At 47.1% G+C, this 21,092-nt stretch overlaps 4 protein-coding genes across 8 annotated transcripts; 3 read left to right on the forward strand and 1 right to left on the reverse strand.

Annotated features, from left to right (window-relative positions):
- Positions 1–1,695: 1,695 nt before the first annotated feature.
- LOC108155578 lies at positions 1,696–9,442 on the forward strand. 5 transcript variants are annotated; one of them, XM_033398686.1, is made up of 6 exons: positions 1,696–1,872; positions 6,261–7,455; positions 7,626–7,875; positions 7,957–8,228; positions 8,444–8,554; positions 8,611–9,442. In XM_033398686.1, exons 2-6 carry the CDS (start codon positions 6,391–6,393, stop codon positions 8,959–8,961), a joined length of 2,049 nt encoding a protein of 682 aa, XP_033254577.1. In that variant the 5' UTR covers positions 1,696–1,872; positions 6,261–6,390; the 3' UTR covers positions 8,962–9,442. The 5 variants fall into 5 exon arrangements, with proteins under 5 accessions (XP_033254577.1, XP_033254571.1, XP_017141973.1 ...); XM_033398680.1 differs by having other exon boundaries at positions 6,267–7,455; XM_017286484.2 differs by having other exon boundaries at positions 1,696–1,868.
- A 1,219-nt stretch (positions 9,443–10,661) lies between these two features.
- Positions 10,662–12,362, forward strand: LOC108155609 (peroxiredoxin 1). The gene is made up of 2 exons (XM_017286538.2): positions 10,662–10,805; positions 11,434–12,362. The coding sequence occupies exon 2, from the start codon at positions 11,434–11,436 to the stop codon at positions 12,016–12,018; it is 585 nt and encodes a 194-aa protein (XP_017142027.1). The 5' UTR covers positions 10,662–10,805; the 3' UTR covers positions 12,019–12,362.
- A 3,144-nt stretch (positions 12,363–15,506) lies between these two features.
- On the reverse strand, positions 15,507–16,916 carry LOC108163724 (40S ribosomal protein S15Aa). The gene is made up of 2 exons (XM_017299179.2): positions 16,819–16,916; positions 15,507–16,092 (listed from the first exon to the last, which is right to left on the reverse strand). The coding sequence occupies exon 2, from the start codon at positions 16,088–16,090 to the stop codon at positions 15,698–15,700; it is 393 nt and encodes a 130-aa protein (XP_017154668.1). The 5' UTR covers positions 16,091–16,092; positions 16,819–16,916; the 3' UTR covers positions 15,507–15,697.
- A 66-nt stretch (positions 16,917–16,982) lies between these two features.
- Positions 16,983–18,938, forward strand: LOC108163716 (nuclear speckle splicing regulatory protein 1). The gene is made up of 2 exons (XM_017299168.2): positions 16,983–17,080; positions 17,141–18,938. Exons 1-2 carry the CDS (start codon positions 17,070–17,072, stop codon positions 18,471–18,473), a joined length of 1,344 nt encoding a protein of 447 aa, XP_017154657.1. The 5' UTR covers positions 16,983–17,069; the 3' UTR covers positions 18,474–18,938.
- The last annotated feature ends 2,154 nt before the right edge of the window (positions 18,939–21,092 follow it).

Genomic DNA, 21,092 nt, shown 5'->3' on the forward strand with positions numbered 1-21,092 from the left:
CGTTGCGACGACTGCCTCCTGGGCATTGTCGATCTGTACGTGATCAGTGCTGCGGAGGCGGCCAAGAAAAAGGTAAGAGTCGGGGGGTCTGATTAGTTTTCCCCGAAAGCTTTACCCCGAAACCAACGAACGCGTTGGGAAAGCTCTCTCCCAGCGGATTGGTTACTGTCTTCGCTAAGGCGAAATAATCGCATATCTGGGTGGCGGGCGGCGATCGAGCTTTTTCTTGATTCTCTTCTCGGGCTTGTTGTTGCCCTTGGATTGGACTGTTGGACCGGTCCGGTGCGAAAGCTGTTCTCCGATGCCATTGACGTCACAAGCCGCTGACGCAGAAGTCGGCTAAGCGAGAGAGATAATTACAGAGAGAGCGAGCGAGAGAGAGGGAGAATGAGAGAGGAGTCGCTGATGCGTAAAGCGGGGATCGTGTGAAAATGAGATTGTTCAACTGATAAGTAAGCCAAGGCGCAGAGAGAGTGATGAAGAGAGCGAGAGAGAAACAGTGTTGGAGAGAGGAGTAGGCACCTCCTATGAGAAAAAGCTGCGCGCGCATGGAGCTTTGCTGGAGAAAGTAATCATCGATCTCGACAAAGGATCTTCGGTTGAATATAATGTACGCTTTCTCCTAAGACCGATCTCCGTTTCTTTGCTCTGTTTTGCTCTGGAGAAAGTTCACGTTTAATTGCGGCAAAGGAAGGATCTTTGCATTGCTCTGCATTGCAGAAAGGTTGAAGAAGCTAAAAGATATTTCCCACTGGGAATCTCATTGGGGTACTCATTAAAGAAGATCTGGTATCTTCTATTCTGTCAGAATAAGTTCTGGAAACGTTGTCTGATAGATTTCCAAGCTCTGGCTCGAGGATCGGTGACCCTGTTGCATGACATTCTAATCAGAAACTACGTCATACCGTTGGCCCTCGGTTCAAGTAAAGTCTCTTGGCCAACTATTGAGCTTTGAACCATCCCCAAAACCAGACCCAGACCCGATTTGGCCACCTTCTTCAATGCATCCTCTAATAAGAGACCATCTCTTCAATGACATCGCACCTCCTTCCATCCCCAACCCCCCTTCAATATAGCCTCTCATCAAATTCATCTTTCCTTTCGGACTTCCACTTCTAATTGGACGCATCTCTGTGTGTCTGTGTCCCACCACCTCCCCATCTAATCTGTGCCTCACATTCATTCTATTTAATTCTGCTCCTCCTGCCTCTCACCATCACCACAGTAATCCATCAGATGTCTGGGTCTGGGTCTGTCTCTGTCCCACCTCCCCCTTACCCATCTCGGCCTATTTATCTCCTAACGCTCGATAATTTCGCAATTACGTCTGACGTGCTCCTCCCACTGTTGCTGGTGCTGCACCCTCTTCCCACACTGTCGACACTCCTCTCCACTTCGCATTCACCCAACCACCCTACCCATCTTATCAGCTCCAGCCTCTCTCTCGCTCTCTCTCTCTCTCTGTCTCTCTCTCTCTCTCTGCACAGCTTCATTTCGGTTTTCATTGTACGATAGTTGGAGGAGGCAGAGAAGGAGGAGGACACCCGATCCCGTTGCTTCTGCTTTTGCTGGCGGTGCTCGTCGTCGGTGGGGCGGCTCTGTGGGTTGGTCGGTCGGTCGGTCGGCTGACTGTCTGCTCTGTTGTGCTGTGCTGTGCTGCGCCTCTGCTCCATTCAATTCAGTTCCGTTCAGTTTCGGTTTCGGTTTCTGTTTCAGTTCCAGAGCAGAGTCGACCAGTTGAGCTTTTGCAGCGATCGCGTGCGGCTGGCTCGGGCTCCCGTTGTTTCGTCTTTTCTCATCGTGCCGTGTCTTTTCCGCGTGTGATTCCACCGTATACCGTTCTCGCTCTCTCCAAGCTTTGTATACGAGTGTGTACGATACATGTGTTCCAAGTGTTCCACTCTCTCCTTGGGCCTCCGCACTCGCTCTCCTCTCCGTGTCATTCTCCCAGGCATTGGCCAGAGACCGACAGATCGACCGACCGCGTCAAGCGCCTCCAACAACAAAATATGAAGACAGCATCAAACACACACACAAAAATTCCAAAAATTATCATTTTTCTGATTCTGATATTTTTTGGTTTTTATTCTTATTTTAATTAAAATATTTTGTTGCCTGGTTTTGGAACAGTTTCTTGTTGCTCTTGTTTTTGTTTTTGTTTTCGTTGTGCGTTTGTTAGTGTGTGTATGTATTTGTGTGTTTGTTTTTGATTGTGTTTTTGTGATGTGCGAGCTTTGTTGTCTTTCGAAAACGGAAGAAAGTCTTCAACTTTTTAGGGGGCTGGCTGTAAAGTGTGTTAATTGAACCACGCGCCGCCAAAGCCCCCTCCAGAGAGAGTGCGACAGAGCGACATAGAGCGAGAGAGGGAGAGCTTGAAGTTATCACAGAGAAAGAGAAATAAATGATAAGAGAGAACAAGAGCGAGAGAGAGAGAGAGAGAGAGAGAGAGAGCCTCGGGAATCAATATCTATAATTCAATCGAGGGGGGGCAGACGGGCATATTCAATACAAAAACTTTTATACGAAACAGCTCTAGACAAAAACTGACTTTTGCACCGAAAATTCATTCTATTCAAGTTTATGTAAACATTTACACATCAACATCAACAACAATAACAATAGCCACACAAACGACGACGTCAATGAGAACTCTCTCCCGCCCCCTAAGCACACCTCCGCAGGCGCTGGCACTGCCTCACCGTCTCGTCTCTACCCCTAGAGTGCTACGCAGTTTGGGAACACGATCCACAACCCCTCCCCCAAGCTAGCTTTCGGGGCGGAGGGGGCCGAAGCGCTTGATACCCTTGCAGAAGCGCCTCTTTCGATCATTCCACAAACACGAGTACGGCAAGGATCTGTGCACAGTCACGGCCAGTTAGCTATAGACACACAGGCGTTGCGATCAAAGTCCAAGTAGCCACCAAGTCCCATGTCTCTTCAAGGGTATCTCAGATGTGAATTATATAATTGAAAAGGCAAACAAACGCATACAGAAATCGTGTTTATTTTCGTATAGCATATTCGGCAATTGAGGCTCATTAAGCGCCCAAAAATGGAACTAAACCCTCGGCCATGCCATCCCTTCCCAGCCCCCTCGGCACTGGCCCCAGGGCCTTAATTGGTGTGGCGATCGATTCATGAACATCCGACGCGGCGGTGAGGCGCCCACCCCACCCACATGACGATCCATCCGATCACCCAAAATCGAATCCCAAAGCCAAAACCATTTATTCTGTGCGTCAATGGCAACAAAAAAAAAACGAAACGAAAGTAAAGGAAAGGAAAGCCAGGTTCGAGCATCAGGCGAAGCTTTAAATACCCTCACAATCTCACAGTTAAGAGGTTCCAAAGAGTGAGGAATTCCTACCGGGCTTGATAGGGAGCCCTTTTTAAACAGGACTTACCTTACTGAAGATTTAAAAGCTTCATTGGATCCTCTTTGCAATTCCATTCAAACGATTTCTGAGCCCAAACGGCCCATTCTAAACGATCAAACGTTTCTATAGAAGCTATGTATAGTATATATTTAAAAAAAAAATAGAACACGCGATCGTTTCTTTGGAAACTTGCCGTTGGATATAGGATATAATGATCCAATTGAAATGGTTCCCACCTATTTACACATATTGTATGTATGTACTTTCCTCATGCGACTATCTTGCGGATGCACGAGAACATATGAGAGCACACAGCCAATACCCTACACGGGGGGAAGGGTATCAAAGCACACATGCCATGGGAGAAAAATGGGGAAAAATGTTTACTTTATTAATTTGAAACTTTTGGTAGTTAAAAACGAAATAAAGAGAGAGATATTGTTATGCGAATGTGAATGGTGCGCATTAAACGCGTAGAGTCCATTTGGTTGAATTTGCTTCGATTGGGGCGGCTGGCTGTCGTCGGGTGTTGTGGGTGTGGGTGTGGAGGAGATTCCAGGCATTACGTACCCCCACACACGCTCCGATAAATGTATCTATATGCACGGTACATGCCTCCCCATACGCTATACCCCATAACCCCCCATACCCGCCATGCCCCCCATACCCCCCGTACATGTGTCTCTCCCACATCGAGTATATCCGAGTCTTTATCGTCGACACTGCTGCTGCTGCTGACGGCATCGAAGATTGTACAATTGTGTTTATTAGATAACGGACAGCAAATTTGTATTTAAGGACGGATCGGACACCAGTCCGTTCCTTTCCGTTCCATTCCGTTCCGATCGAAACGAATCCAATAAATCCGCTCGTATTTAAGAGAGTCGAGCAAGAAGATAGTTCCGTTATAGGGAAGAGCGGTGTCAGCGAAGAGAGGGGCTAGCAAAGCAAAGGGAATGCTAAAGAGAGAATCAGAACAACAACCAAGAAATATCCTCAGGAGATATAGAATTCAAATGAGAAATGATCACTAGAGTAGGGTAATATTAAATGGTGATGGGATGGACTAAAAGAGAGAGATACAGAGATACAAAGGGGAACATGAATCAAACTTCGATTAAGGGAAGGTTTGTGCTAAGGTTTTAAAAAGGTTTTTCATCGTTCTCCCAAATTTGCCATAAGCGAAAGGACACATTCTACGAACGAATACGAGTGTACCGTAAGATGCTATTCAATAAAGGAATCTTAGTAAAAATTAAAGCTTTTAAATAGAAACAGGACTGTGTGGGGACTTCAATCTTTTGGGCTTACAATCCTGCTGCTTCAGGCCGTACTTATAGATACAATATCCTAATTTACCAGAGACTCTTGATCGATCAATGATTGAAATAGCACAGAAATAGCACCTAACGCTGTGTTCTACCAAGGTTTCCACTAGTTGCCGGTTGGTTGTCGATTGGTTGTCGGTTGGTTGTCGGTTGTCGTTTGGTGTCTGTCGTCTATTGGGTGTTGTTGTTGGTTGTGGTTGTGTTGCTTCGTTATCGCCTAGCGGCGACAGCGTCAACTTTTGCGAATGACGTCAAATTTTATAAAGAAATTTCAGTATACCATACTATACTATATGTATGTATGTATGTATATGCCACATTATTCAGTGTTGTTGCTGTTGTCTGTCTGTCTGTCTGTCTGTCTGTCTGTCTGTCTGTCTGTCTGTCGCGGTGTGCACTGGCTGGCGTAACTGGATAGCAGCTCAGTGCTGCTGCTGCTGGCATTTCCATTATTATCATAATGTGTTGTTCGATTTGGGTTTCGGATTGCCTTGCCTTGCCTTGCCTTGCCCGACTCTGGCTCTGGTCTGGGCGGTTTCCACTTGCGGTCGGTCGGCCGGTCCCATTGGCGGATTGCTGCGCCAAGCTTCTAGCGCTAGTGGCTTGTGGCTTGTGGCTTGTGGCTTGTGGCACCGATGGTGTGTGGATGCCGCAGATGGAGCTGCCAAGATGCCAACACGCTTCGACAATGCCTACTTGCGAATGGTTTTTGTTTTGTCTCATTTTCCATGTGTGTTGTTACATGGCACATACATGTGTATTAAATTTAATCAATTTTGATTGATGTGTGCGCCCAACAGCCCCCAAAAGCAGACAAGCAAAACAATCGGCAATCGGCCATCGGCCATCAGCAACAACGAAGCGAAAATACCCTCAGAGCAAAGACAGATAGATCCCTTTGGTTCTTTGACTTGAAAGATAGTTTTCCCTTCCACATTCGGATAAAATATCTGAAAGAATCCTTACAGATTTCAACTTTGGAGACAGCTCTAGGGTGGCTCCAGTTAAGAGTTCTTCGAACCCTTAGATTTCCGTGATCCAGTAGGGTCTTTGATTTCTTTTATACCGTAGAAATGGAATTTATTATCGATGTAGCATTTACTTTTAAGATCTTGATGTTTGAGGTCCTCTCCGCTCTCTCTCCGGTCTCTCTTTACTGTCAACTCGCTTTCTCTCTCTTTCGCTCTCTCTCTCTCTCTCATTTTGGCACTTGACGAGTGAAAGCCCTCGAGCGGTACAGGGTATCGGCTTGCTTAGAGACCCATTCCCATCGCTGGAGCCCAATCACTCGTCAGACGGCAGACGGGAGATTGAGGAGGGATCTGGTGGCTGGATGGATGGATGGATGGATGGATGGATGGCTGTGCTGACGGTTTACGCGAGCGCTGTTAGCGGTTAAGGCGCGAACGGGTTCGCAAATTGTGCAGAAAATCAAAAATGCAGCAGCCCCAGCATCCACATCCACATCCACGTCCACATCAGCCCCAGCATCGGCAATGAGGCTGCCTCTCTCTATCCTTGTATCTCTATCTCTGTGTTTCCATCTGTGCCGCAGTTGCAGTTGCAGTTGCAGTTGCAGTTGCAGTTGCATTTGCACTGATAGCAATCAGCCTTTGAGTCGGAATCGGCCCGTCTAATGCGACAGTGGAGCATCGAGCGTCTGTCCCCGACGCAGGTCGCGTAAAATGTCCGTGTGTGCCCTAACCCAACCCCAACAGAAGCAAAAACAAAAGCAGAAGTCGCCACCGCAAGCCACGCGCTCGCCCCGATCTGGTCCTGGTGCTGGTGCTGGTGCCGGTGCCGGGAAGCCTTTGCTGACACCACTATCCGCTGGTGGATCGCTGCCACTCCAGAGCTCGACCCTGAAACATAATCAGATACCGCCCACGCCGCCGCCATCGCCCCAGGTCCGCATCTACGAGGACTTTGACAGGATGAGCGCCAAGGAGGTGTACTACAATGAGGCGGGGAAGAAGGTGACCGTCAAGCTGCTCCACTTCCCGGACATGTCGCCCGAGGACATAGCCAAGCTGCGCTTCGACGACGAGGAGAACGACGACGATGACGACGAGGATGATGCCGAGGACAGCGATGCGCCCAAGAAGGCGGCCGCAGACAGCGATGCGGATGCGGGCAGCGAGGCGGAGACCAACAATGGCCACCCAGAGGCCCACACCGCCGGTGGCACCAGCAGCTCCGGCACCACCACCACCGGAGCGCCATCCGCCACCGTCAAGAAGCTCTTCCGCCGCAAGCTCTCCGGCAACAACATGCAGTCGCGTAAATGCAGCCTGGCCTTTGCGCAGGCCCACGGCATCCGGCAGCGGGCAGAGAAGAAGCTCTCGATGCCGACCATCAGCATCACGGCCAACTCGGGCGACCATGTGGCGCATAACGTGAACCTCAATCTGAATCTGGCCGGCAGCCGGAAGCTCTCGCAGCAACACTCGCTGCCCCTGGGGGGCTCTGGTTCGGGTTCAGGTTCCCCCACATCACCCACGGGGCTGGGTCTGGGACTGGGACCTAGGCGTTCCCACTCGCCGCTGGGCCAGAGTCTGTGTCCGGGCTACATCCAGTACTCCAAGTCGTTGCTAGAGGTGCCCATGCCGCGGGACTATGGGTATGCCAGCAGCGATGACCTGAGCTCCGAGTGGGACTCGGATGTCTCCACATCGGGGGCCCCGGACGCCTCCTCCGGCTCGACATCAGCGACGGCGGCTGGCGGTGGCGGGGTACCAGGCACAAAGAAGGTAAGGAGCTCCAGAGAGAGGTCCCTGATCGCAGCACCCGTAGGTGTTCTTCTTCCATCCGATAACCTTTGATCGTTTCGTTGGGAGGATCTGTTTCCTGTGGATGTTTTGACCAGATCTGATCTGATATGATCTCTAATCCCCTTCTTCTGTTTGTTTGATCTTTTCAGAGCTCTGGCTGGCGGAAGATCCGCAACATTGTGCAATGGACGCCCTTCTTTCAGACGTACAAGAAGCAGCGCTATCCATGGGTCCAACTGGCCGGGCATCAGGGCAACTTCAAGGCCGGTCCTGAGCCGGGCACCGTCCTCAAGAAGCTTTGCCCCAAAGAAGAGGAGTGTTTTCAGATCCTTATGCAGGACCTGCTCCGGCCCTATGTGCCCGTCTTTAAGGGTCAGGTGACCAGCGAAGATGGTGACCGTGAGTTCCACTTTATCCATTTTTCCATACTTGTTACTGGTTTCCCATTCTGATCCGTCTTTCCGCTGTTTTCCACGTCAGCAGTTTACTTGCAGCTCCAGGATCTGCTGAGCGACTATGTCCAGCCATGCGTGATGGACTGCAAGGTGGGTGTGCGCACCTACCTCGAGGAGGAGCTGTCCAAGGCCAAGGAGAAGCCCAAGCTGCGCAAGGACATGTACGACAAGATGATCCAGATAGACGCCCAGGCCCCCACACTGGAGGAGCACGCGGCCAAGGCGGTGACCAAGCCCCGGTACATGGTCTGGCGTGAGACCATCTCCAGCACGGCTACGCTGGGCTTTCGCATCGAGGTGGGTGTTCCCCAATCCCCAGTCACTAGTATAATTATCACAACGGTTGCTCCCATTGTTCCCATTGATTCGAAAGTGGGTTCGAGGATCGAAGGCAAAAACCAAATCAATGTCGTGTGCATGACAAGGTTCCATATAAAAGATATAGCCATCAGAAAATATCTTTCGAATCGTATTCTGAAACTGATTGTTTTCTTTCTCTTTCTCTTCCGTAGGGTATCAAGAAGAGCGATGGCACCAGTTCCAAAGATTTCAAAACGACAAAGTCACGCGAACAAATCAAGCTGGCCTTCATGGAGTTCCTCAGCGGCCATGCCCAGATTCTGGTAGGTACCCCAAGGGAAGATCCACTGATCCACTGATTGCATTATCCCTTCAACAGCCGCGTTATATTCAGCGTCTGCGCGCCATCCGCGCCACTCTGGCCGTATCAGAGTTCTTCCAGACGCACGAGGTGATCGGTAGCTCCCTCCTGTTTGTCCACGACCATAACCATGCCAGCATCTGGCTGATCGACTTTGCCAAGACGGTGTCCCTGCCCCCCGAGCTGCACATCGACCACTATTCGGCCTGGAAGGTGGGCAACCATGAGGATGGCTACCTGATTGGCATCAACAATCTCATTGATATATTCGTCGAGCTGCAGGCGGCCCTGGAAAAGGACGCAGAACCATCCAGCAATGATGCCTCTGCTACTGCGGAGGATGGTGCAGCAGGAGGAGCCGATGAGTAAACCCAAATTCGTTGGAGCATCGGAGGTGACGGGGCTGAGCCCCTGAGACAAATGCAATCTGAGTTGCACGAAACACAATTACACGATTGAATATTCCCCCAAAACCTAAGTTTAGGCTAGAAAATAGTTATCTTCTACGACAACTATTTTTTTTGTTTTTTTTTATAAACTACATACGTTTAACCCGTTAAATTTAAAGAAAAAGACTGAAACAGAATATACCTATACGATAGACCAAGAGCTTGGCCTTGCTGTTCGGTAGAGTAATTTATTTATGAAAGATTCACATTCTAAGCCGCGGCATGGCACCCCCTCGAACCACGAATACATGTAGCAAAAATTTAAATCAACCAGAATTATAATATGTACGCATAATGTTAAAGCAGTTTAGTTTTAGTGTTATTAATGTAACGTTAATGCGATTACCTACTAAATACATACTAATTGTGCACTATTAAATTCAGTTCGAATCCGAATCTTCGCTAAACGTGTGTTTGAATTGTTTGGTGAATCTAATTTAAAGACGATATACGCCCGCCACACTGTTACTGCAAGCGATAACCAGCGCCCGGCCGCTATCGCATCTATCGATAAAGCTTTCTCTGCCGGCTGCCGGGCGGCCATGCTAGAACTTAAGAAGGTGGGAACAATTTAGCTTTCAGTTATCAAAAGTTACGTACGTTCAAGACATGTTTGAACAAAATTGTAATGTTTTCATGAGAATTCGATAGCATACCCCTAACCCCATGTGGGTTTTTTCGTTCGACATGCACCATAATAGAAATGATGTCCCGCAAAAGCTCGCCGAGCCGTCGCTACCTAATATAAATATGACATGCAAAATAAATCGATGGTGGCGCCATTCGAGGGTCTCGATGTTTTCAGGATGAATAATTGGTCTTTGCGGCTCTGAAGTCCATGTCCGAATTCTTGTTGCCTACTAGCTGCCCGTGCTAGTGATTTAATTTTCAATAATTAATGAAATCCCAACATAATCTGGTAATTTTCTTAAACGCGCATTTATCGATAGTGAGCAGCGCCTGAAGCACACATTTGGCGCAAAGAGCGAGAGGGAGGTGCTGCCAGATTTTGAGAGTCTCCATAAGCTAGATTGAAGAAAAAAATATGCTAGAATAAGCTAAAAATTAAAAAACTTTCTAACAAAAGGTATTTTGTTAGTTTGTGCCATGCTTGCAATAGACGCAATATGTTTTTTAGCACAACTTGGCCCCAATTTTTGCCTTGGTCAGTTGGCACATTGCGTGGACACTGCTTTAATTCATCAAAATTTAACCAGAAATTGTGGAAATTTTGATTATAAGACACTTTCGGCATTTTTTCGTATGTAAATCTGTAAACATGTGCAATACTGTAGTGTGACTAAAATTTATCAACGAAAAATTACTATACATTTATACACAAAATTGGATGATATACCAAAATACGAACAAGAAATATGATTTTTATCAGTTTTCTCGCTAAAAATTAACAAATATTACAATAAAATAAAAAAAAAAACAATTTTTTTGTACTAATTATTTTAAGATAAAATAAGCTAAATGAACTTTTAAATAAGCTGGATTTCAAGCTATGCATATCAAATTTTTTTCAAGCTATCTGGTTTTAAAATAAGAAAATCTAGCTTAAAATAAGCTAAAATGGCAACACTGATTAACCATATACTGTACTATATCAATATCTCGCTCCATTCGCGATTTCGTTACCGTGCCGGAAGGTTGTGCTTTTTCTCTGGTTATTTTCGACCACATCTCAGATCGACCCGAGACCGAGACCCCAAAGCGGAAGTCAAGCAATTACATACATACTATATCCAACAGGTTAAAGTGAGTGTCCGACAATGAATATTTCGCAAATATTAGGCAAAGTCAAAGAGAAATTACTGTGGAGTGTAAGACCAATCATGATTACCATTACCGTAGTTGTCTGTTGTTGCTGTGTGTGCTGATAGTTATGATTGCGATGATGATGTTGAGTCGCAGATTATTTCACAAGTTTTGTTGAGCACCGAACATTCGTAGTCATTTTCTTTCACATTGTGCTTTATTGGCACGTCCCTCGTTCAAGAGCACCACTACACGCACACACAGGGCAGACGCAGCCTCACACAGGCACGCACACACCACACACTCGCACACATACACTCGTAGTGTGTGCCGGCTATAGACAAATTTTAGTCAAAAAAGAACACGAAATAGGGTTAAAATATGCGCAAAATGCGGCGAATTTTTCCGATTTCTGTAATTAAAACCGCTACATCCGCACTAAAACGTGCCCAAAGTTCAATTGGTAGAAATATTCGGCCACCTCCATTACAATTACATACATGCATACATACATAAATAGGTGCCCTGTCTAGCTCGGACCGCCGCACGACGGCTAAACACCCGCCATCTTGTGACTTTGAGCTTAGCTTTTACTTAATATATAAAACCCTTTCTCTTTCCCCATCAGATGCCCCAACTGCAGAAATCCGCACCCGAGTTCGCCGGCACCGCCGTAGTCAATGGCGTGTTCAAGGACATCAAACTGAGCGACTACAAGGGAAAGTACCTGGTGCTGTTCTTCTATCCGCTGGACTTCACCTTTGTGTGCCCCACGGAGATCATTGCCTTCTCGGAGAGTGCTGCCGAGTTCCGCAAAATCAACTGCGAGGTGATTGGTTGCTCCACGGACAGCCAGTTCACCCATCTGGCGTGGATCAACACCGCCCGTAAGCAGGGCGGTCTGGGCAGCATGGACATTCCGCTGCTGGCCGATAAGTCGATGAAGGTGGCCCGCGACTATGGTGTTCTGGATGAGGAGACCGGCATTCCCTTCCGTGGCCTCTTCATCATTGATGACAAGCAGAACTTGCGCCAGATCACCATCAACGATCTTCCCGTTGGCCGCAGCGTTGAGGAGACTCTGCGCCTCGTCCATGCCTTCCAGTATACGGACAAGTACGGCGAGGTGTGCCCAGCCAACTGGAAGCCCGGCCAGAAGACAATGGTGGCCGACCCCACCAAGTCCAAGGAGTACTTTTCCACCACCTCCTAAGAAGCTAATCATCTGTGGGGCTGTGCCTGTGCGGTGCTGTGCCTCTGGCGAGTCCAGGACGATTCGAATCGCATTGCACAGACACGCACACATTTGAACACCCTAAATATACATATAATAAACACTAACCCTAGAGCTAGTTCGTCATCTATATACGAGTACATGCATATTATTATGATTTGTGAACAGAAACTGTGAAATAATTTGTTCTTTCTCCCTCTGCATTGCACACAACACCAACACACCAAACACACACACACAAACATTACCTAAGCGGAAAGTGATTTATTTGAGTTTGCTCTTATTTTGTAATTTCGCCTCAATAAAACTGTATTGAATACTAAGATGCACACGTGGGTCTTTATCAGGGGGAGGTCCGGGCCCGTTCCGGCCAACAGACGGACGGACTTTCGCCCTGCTTATCTGCTTGCGGGGCTTTTATCGCAAGTCCCAGACATAGACCGAGCCGATTGCGAAATAGCAGCCGGCGATTATACGGAGTATTAATATGCCGAGAATGCCGGAACCCAACGTCACAAGTCCACAGAGCAGCAGCAGTTGCAGCGCCAGCAGCTGATGGATGACTATGACACAGTGCCAGCAGTGGGTTACGCTGCACTTCCCCTGTCGCCACGGTATTCCCGTTTTGGATTCCCGTTTTTCTTTTCAATGTTAAGTGCAAGCGAGAGGTGACGTGGATGTCTTGCATATTAAGCAGGTCTCGGCGGGGCTCTTTCTGTGTGTGCGAAAGTGATGGATGGAGTGAGATGTTGTGCTTGCGATCCGCTCCGTGTCAAGCCCTCCCGCTTTTCCTAGAGTCCACCCATTACGTGTGGCGCAGCGCATCACACGATCTGCCCCTCAGTCTGTCTGTCTCGGTTACTCTTTGGCCAAACTAGTTTACACAAATGCGTGTAAGTGTGCTTGTCCGTACATATGTATATGCACACACATGCATTCGTACAGCCAGCTGCTGCGAATCGTGGAAAAAGCTTCAACGCTGTTACTGTGTCGCCGATCGAAGCTACCAGAAAAGAGAACAGAACGAACCCTTTCAAATGGTGCGATCGCAGCGTTCTAACTGTATCTATACGGAAAGAGTATACTTACTATTTCATTGCGTTGGCGCTTATCAGTTGTCAGGCGAGAAAAATGTTCGTTCGCATGTTAGCAACTGTTTTACTACTACACAATAAAATAAACCAAAAGAAGCGATGGCTTTCTTTGGATACCCTTGCAGATGCATAGTTCCTATGGCAGCAACAAAAACAAAACGGTCTACTATACAAATACAAGAATAAAATCTGTATTATATCGATAGAGAGAACAGAGAACTGTTACAGTCAAATGCAACTGTGAAGCGCCTTTGTTCTGGAGCTTGGGCAAAGACAAGAGCATCTCAGTTTCGGCGTCCCGCGTATTCCCCTTCCCATTTTGTTTTTACCTGAGCATGTTAGCCAACTATCGCAGAAAAAACTAACGCTATTCATATTCATAAGCATCTCGACAGCTGAAAAAAGGAAAAAATTACAAATGCTGTTTCGATTTTGCTAAATCACTGCCCAGAAAGCTGTGAGAGCCAAACCGTTTACTGCAAAAAAAAACTTTCCTGAACACAGAAACACAAACAAAAAAAGAAGTGGAATAATCTCCGTCTGAGCCAAATTGAGGGCGTTGGGCCTGCATGACTTTCAACTGTCTTGATTGTACAAACGCTCTGGCTCCAACGGACCTATTTCGTTGAACGTGGAAAAACGCATTTACTCTAATGGAAAGCAGGACTCCTCGGACTGACTTGAAATCAAATGACATTGAAATACCCAATCGCAACCGGAAAGTACAGACCATACATATACATACGTACTCGTGTAGTATATAATTCATATACGAGTAGAGTGCTGTCAGTCGTGCTATTTGATTATTTTATAGACTGATAAAGCAAGAATCAAATGATAATCGGTATGTCTGGTGTGGGCTGTTGCTGGTTTGCTGAGCAACCATTTCAGCCATTTTCAGCCATGCCGCAAAGGTTGGGTCGTGTGGAAAAAAAATATGGCCAATACTCGTACTCCTAGATACATAATTGAAATTGACGCAGTCATACTCGTTCTAGTATTGGCATGCGGTAATCAAATGTGAAATGAATAATTCTGCAGCTGCTTATGACCTTTTAATAGCCGCGATGGATGGCCAGATATGAGTGGGCTGGTGTGGGGTGGACGTGGGCGCTACTACCATTGTTGGTCCGCCCTGCCGTAGATATCGACAGATTGGCTGCTCAGCAATTATGTTTGTGTTGGGACCGACCCCGCACGCAACGCAGGTCGGTAGTTAATTTTTCCGGCCATAGCTGATGAGTAGATACAAATATATGTATGTATATTGCAATTAAATTGAAACAATTTCTGGACTCATCATTTGGGGGGTGCCGGTGTTTGAAAGAACCTATAATTATCAGGATAGATAATCGTCGGAAATGTGTTCGTTGCAATTCCGATTGATTGTCATTATTAATTTAAATCTAATCAGGGTTTTCCGTCTAATTGATTGCATACAATCAGAATTCTATATACTTATAATGGAATTGTTGTGGAAAATTGCTTTGCTTCTTACACACACTTATTAGCTCTAATTTGAGCAAGAGCAATTTCGTACGAGCAGAACTTTTAAGCAGGTAATGGAAGAGATATTAAGTGAAAATTGATTTGTGTCGGTTTTGTTTACGTAAGATTGCTCATAAAATTATTATTTTGAAATCCAACTGCAATTTGGCGGGACAGCTGCAAAACTGGAATCGGTTGGCAGGGCCAATGAACAGCTGATTCATGTTCGATTAATGCCATCAGGAATTATCGGTGTACAACACATAGTATAGTGTGACCGTTTGCTGTTTTATTTTCTGCGAGAATTGTTTCCCGCCAATATGTTTACATTCAAAATTATGCAGTTGTTCTGATTCTTGGAATTAAGCAGCGAGCGCGTATCTAATAGATACTCGTAACTGCTGATAGACTGTAGCTCGTTTTTTGCGCTCTTTAAAAAGACTGCAAATATAGCCTGATCCGACACCTCAGGGGTGTCCGTTTTGATGTTTGCACGAATCTGGCTGCAGCCAGGGCTTTGCCTTCCTGGTTCCAATTACACAGTGCGTGTGCGCTACATCGTCCCTCTTCGTTCCTGATCCAAAAACGGTTATCCCTTCCTCAGCCTTGTCAATGATATAACCGTACAGGATACGATACGATTCTGTAAGGAGTGCCTGCAGTGAATCATAAATAAAGAACAGCTTCTTCGAGGTCTTACTGGTCCACGCTATGCGTTTTACACTGATCCACTTGGCACCGGCTCTTGGCTTCCGTTACTGGCGCCACTCCAATTATACACAGAGATGCTTGGGTTGGTATCACGTTGTCAGATTGATTTACTATTATTTTCATTCATCTTTTCGGCTTACATGTTACATGTACAATTACATAAAAAAATCTTGATTAATATTAATATGTATCAAATCATTTTATTTCGCGTTAACTCTGTGAACATTCAGTTTTGTTGCAACTAATTTATGCTTGAATGAAATCCTCCTCGGCCCTAGGCTCGTGTGAAATAAAACAACAATCTACATATCAACTCCCACACATACGCTTTAGCATTAGGTTGTAGACGACGCCGGTTCCTTCGCTTAGAAGAAGAAGCCGAGGATCTTGCCTCCCAAATGTTTTCTTCTGGCCTCCTCGTGATCCATGATACCGCCCGAGGTGGTCAAAACGACGTAGCCGAACTGACGGGAGGGCAGCAGATTGTTGGTCCACTTCTCAATGTCGTTGATGGGCACATCGAACCGTGGCGAGATGACGCCACATTTGTTGAGGCGACCGGTGAGGTTCACCACGATCTTGCCAGACCGATGGTCATCGACAATCTCGAACTCGCCGATATAGCCGTGCTTCATCATCACAGTCAGGAACTTGATGATCACCTTGGAGCAGGGACGCAGCAGCACCTGGCGCTTGCCACGCTTCTCGGCGTTGTTGATGCATTTAAGGGCATCGGCCAATACGTTCATACGCACCATGGCTGCAAATGTGAAAACGAGAGTACAAATTAGTTCACGGCTCTCGCAGAACAAAAAAATAAACTGTGGAAAAGCTAGCACGTGCAAAATACATGAAAAAGAACAACTCCAGGGCGGCCGCCATTGTCTATGTGTATGTGTGCGTATGCCTGCTTGTGGTTGTGTGCGTTCCTCTGCCTGGGCATCGGTGTTACATAGTGTAAACAACAACAGCTACCCGACAGGACAGCCTTTGGGGGCAGGGCAGGGGCACCATACATTTGCCGGCTTGCAAATGCCCCCAGACACTGCTTCGGATGATTCTCATCTCAAGCCCGCTGCGGCGGCCGAAAGCCCTCAAAGCGCCAGCCCAATCACACAACCACCAGCAACAACAGCAGCCGCACACACAGCTGACATCTCCCTCTCCGGGCAGGAACCACAGCCAAAAAACGCCGCCACACAGAAAAAAATTGGCAAAAAAACCATAAATGTTATTTAGATTCATTGATGGACAATGTCTTGTTTATACATTGCCCCAAGCGGACAGTGTTCGGTTTAACCACTCTCGGCCAACAAGTACTGCCATAAATTTCGGCACACAATAAAAAAATATAAAAAGAATAACACTTTTCACATATTTTGCATCGCGCTCGCACTAAATCTATGGTATAAACCATAGTGAGCACATTTGGCAAGCCATTTTTTGGCTTTATTTCAACAAATCTATTAAATTAAGCGACGATTACCTAGGATTGATTTGCAAACACAAATTTACACGACCGCGAACGTATCGGAAAAGAGAAAGAGGAAGTCGAGCCCGCTGGATCTGACATTTGACAGCTGCCAGAGTTGCTTTGACGCACTCAGAGTTGCTACTGCTGCCAGTGCTGCAAAACGAACCGCAATTTAAAAAAAAATTGGCGTTTGGGGCGCAACAGCTTGCGGTCACACTGCAAAAATATAAACATTGTTCTTAAAAAACAAAAAACAATACGAAATGTCAAAACCGTGAGTATTGTTTGAAATATATTAAAAAAATAACTATTAATGGGTGAATGATGATCTCAGGTATGGCCTAATAATCCCGGGGCAGCAAAAGAAGGAGGCTGCCAGGCCGGCAAAGCCGCCCATCAAACCGTCCGTATTCGACGAGAGCAGCGAGTCGGACGACAGCGCCAATAATGCCCCACAAATACGCCCGAAAGCAAGCGTGACCGGAGGACCCAGTGTAATGGAGCGTCGGGTGGCACGCCGCATGCAGGAGAAGGCCCTGGCCGAGGATCCCACCATATTCCAGTACGACGAGCTCTATGACGAAATGGAGAACAAACGGGACGAGGCCAAGCTGACCAAAAGTAAGGAGCCCCGAAAGGCCAAGTACATCAACCGTCTCATGGAGCACGCCGAGCGGCGGAAGCTAGAGAAGGAGCTGCGTGTCGAGCGGCAAGTACAGAAGGACCGCGAGGCTGAGGGCGAAATGTACAAAGACAAGGACACCTATGTGACAGCAGCGTATCGCAAAAGGCTTGAGTACGTGCGCGAGCTCCAAGAAAAAGAACAGCGGGCCGACTACCTCGAGGCCATTGGAGATGTGACCAAGCAAAAGGACCTCGACGGCTTCTACAGACATCTGTACGAGCAAAAACTGGGCACCGCAGATACAATGGTCAAGCCCAAGACAGCACCATCGACCGAGGAAGTGGCCTACAAGCCCATTAAAGCGGAGGTGCCAAAGCACCGCAGCTACAGAAAACGCCGTGCCTCTGAGGATGAAGAGCAGCAGCAGCCTCCAGCAGCGTCTCCTGCCAAGCCGAACTCAGTTCCAGATCCGACTGAAGACAAGCCAGGTAGTGCAACCAACTCCCAGGCGCACTTGAACAACAACATAGATGCGGACTCTGACTTCAGCATTGATGATTCCAGCGAAGATGAGGTGGAGGATGAGAAGGAAAAGAATATGAAGCTGGCACAGGCCAAGAAGCAAAAGCAGACTAAGAAGCTGGACCAGGACCAGGATCAGGGAAATAAGTCGGACCAGTCCAAGAGTCCAGACCATGCCAAGAAGAAGGAGAGAGCGCAGCGCAGCCAAAAGAGGCACAGAGCGCATAACGAACGAACAATGGAGTTAATAGAATTACAGTTATGTAAGCGCAGTCCTCTTGTTCTCGCTCTCCCACAGCCGCCACTGCAGTACTTTGCCAGTAAAGAAGCTACTGCAGATCCCAAATACAAATCAAAGGATGACGATGGGCAGGATATTGATTTGAAGAACCTGCCCATCCCCACCGTAACCAAGCCGACCGTCGACCGTACTCTCATATGGCGCAAGCGGACCGTAGGCGAGGTCTTCGAGGCGGCCTTGGCCCGCTATCAGGTGCGCAAGAAGTCCCGCCAGGGCTGAGATCCAATTATACAAGTTTTGGCACCGCATTAAAATGGAAAAGAGCCGAAACACGAGAACAAAAAATGATTTGTCCATTGTTTGCTTAATATGTTAATTTCAATTTGTCCCCCGTGTCATAGATTATTTATGCATGTGCATGGCCGGGCCGCCATTCATGCTGCGGTCCGGTCCGCAAAGGCATCTTCTGCGGCGAAACCCCCTGGTGCAAATATTTTGCATAAGTTGCAATTTTCCTTTTTTCCCCTCTTCATTCGCTTTACAAAAATAGCAAGATAAGAAAATAATGCCAGCCTCGTGGGTCGAGACTGTAGATACCCTTGCAGGATTTTCTATTATTGTTAAAAGCGGCTTTCCGTTCAAATCCTTGTCATACGATCAGTAGTTCCAATGGCATCTAAATAAATCAAGATCTGATTTCCTTGAGTCATATAGAGAAACAATAAACTGCAAATGGTGTAGTCACTTTGTTTTTTCGTTATATTATGAACAAAAAGCATTTGCTTAATTCCGGAGTTGCTTATTGGTCAACCAAGGGGTATCCCTTGACTTATATAGACATGTGTGCACTGTACATACATAAATGTTCTTATAATACAAGAAATTAGAGATGCTTTCTTGGGTTGGGTTATATTAGGTATTACCCAAAAGAATAGGGTATAAAAAGCTCACGGCGCCAACTATGGCATGACGGATAGAAGAGGAAGGCGAAGAAGCAGTGGAAGTGGAAGTGAAACCCTGGATGTGGATGGGCGACAGAGCCAGAGAAGCTGGTTCTAGATGAGGGGGATAGAGGCAGAGCATGGCACGAAGATATTCCATTTATTTTGTATGACGACGACGACGACAAACCCAAAAGAACCAACAAAAAAAAAAAAGAAAAAAAAAAATAAAACTTGCAAAACGCCCAAATAACAAAGAGCCAAGTTGCCGTTAGTTTTCTTTTTTTCTCTCTCTTTTTTTTGTGTGTTTTGTTTCATTTTACCGCAAAAGCTGGAAATCCCTTTTGAAAATAGGTGTGCCTGTGCTGCGCTGCGCTGCGCTGCGCTGCTCTGCGATGCGCTGGCTGTGGGCCGCGCGCCATAAAAGCGAAAGGCAAGGAATGGAAAGGAAAGAAATGGAGGGGAAAAGCAAGGCCCGGGCATGGGCTATGACATGGTTAGGAAGCGGGTCCGGCGCATTGCAGACATAGTAGACCATAGCAGCAGCAGCAGGAGCAGGAGCAACGGCAACGGCAACGGCAGCGTCCTCATCTGCATCTGCGTCCTGGCTGTCAAGTCGGATGCTTCGCTTTTGATGTCGTCAACGTGCTCTCCGTCCTTGTCGTCGGCCTCGTCCTAGTCGTCGTCGTCGTCAGCGAAATTAATAGTGAAATCCATTTTCCATTTGGCAAGGCCCTGTGCCCCGCACCACTACACTCCACCGCGCCGCATAACAACTGCATCGCGGCTCTGGCCCTCTCGCTTGCACACTCAACTCTTGCCTGCTTTTATGAATGTGATTCTCTCCCTCATACCTGTTTGATTGTGTCATCAATCTCACATGTCTTCTTTTACTGCCGCTGCTGCGGCTGTTGTTGTTGTTGTTGTCGTTACAGCTCCTTCATTACATTCCTCTTCATCATTTCCTGGCACTGCCGCTACTTCTCCTTCTCATTCTTCTTCCTGTTCCTGTCCTTGTTGTTGTCTGTGCTGCAGTCGAGATTTGTGTTCTACATTTTAGGCAAATTAATTTGATATGAAATGAGCATTCCGCTCCGCTCCGTTCCGCTCTGTTCCGTTCCGTCAAGTTTGCTGCCGCATAACGGATCGTATCGGTTGAAAGAGTGCGGCATTCGCACACTTACACATGCACACATGCATGGCTATCTCTGTCTGATTGATGGCTGTGATCAGAGCAGTGGGGTGTGATTATTTCGCCCTTTCTAATTGATTGTTTTTCGGGGTATTCAGTTGCTGGAATGACCCACTTCTGTTTTTGCAGGAACTGTATTCGGGAACAGATTGGGGGAATAGGCAGGAACTTACAAGTGTGCCTACGAATCTTAGAGCAAATCCCTTAATCACTAAAACGCATTAAAATTTCATAATTGAGCAGCGAAGCTCCTTGTTTCATCTTGAAGACATTGTAACTCTCTCTCTCTCTCTCTCTCTCTGGGTCTGGTCATTAAGCTGATCCACGAATATGCAAATCTCTTTCAGCGGCAGTGCAGTGGCGGCTGTGGGAGAGCGAGAACAAGAGGACAGCGCTTACATAACTGTAATTCCATTAACCCCGTTGTTCGTTCGTTATGCGCTCTGTGCCTCTTTTGGCTCCGCTGCTCTCTCTCTCTCTCTTTGGCTTGCTGCTCTTCGTTGCTTAATCAATTTACGATCATAATTACTTGGGCCTGTGGCGGCGGTTTGGCTGCTTTTGGCTCTGGCTTTTCGCTTTGGCCTCTGCCAAATTGCACTGATGCAATCTGACTCTCCTTTCCCTCCTCTACAGGCTCTGTCCATGGGGGTGGGTGTTATGCGCAGGGGCTGCGACTGGGGGGTAGAACCTAGTAAAGGCTTCAAGATTGTGATCATTCACGTGTAAATTCAATTATCAACATTTTCAATGCCAGTTTGGGCCTCG

Source organism: Drosophila miranda, chromosome XL (genome assembly GCF_003369915.1).
Source record: "Drosophila miranda strain MSH22 chromosome XL, D.miranda_PacBio2.1, whole genome shotgun sequence".
Classification (NCBI taxonomy): domain Eukaryota; kingdom Metazoa; phylum Arthropoda; class Insecta; order Diptera; family Drosophilidae; genus Drosophila; species Drosophila miranda.

What these genes read in the sequence shown, in the direction of transcription:
- LOC108155609 (XM_017286538.2), top strand. Translation starts at nt 11,434, where the DNA reads ATGCCCCAACTGCAGAAATCCGCACCCGAGTTCGCCGGCACCGCCGTA.
- LOC108155578 (XM_033398686.1), top strand. Translation starts at nt 6,391, where the DNA reads ATGTCCGTGTGTGCCCTAACCCAACCCCAACAGAAGCAAAAACAAAAG. An exon ending in GACCAGCGAAGATGGTGACC is followed by an intron (nt 7,876 to 7,956) that starts GTGAGTTCCACT and finishes TTTCCACGTCAG; the next exon opens with CAGTTTACTTGCAGCTCCAG. An exon ending in GCGGCCATGCCCAGATTCTG is followed by an intron (nt 8,555 to 8,610) that starts GTAGGTACCCCA and finishes TCCCTTCAACAG; the next exon opens with CCGCGTTATATTCAGCGTCT.
- LOC108163724 (XM_017299179.2), bottom strand. Translation starts at nt 16,090, where the DNA reads ATGGTGCGTATGAACGTATTGGCCGATGCCCTTAAATGCATCAACAAC.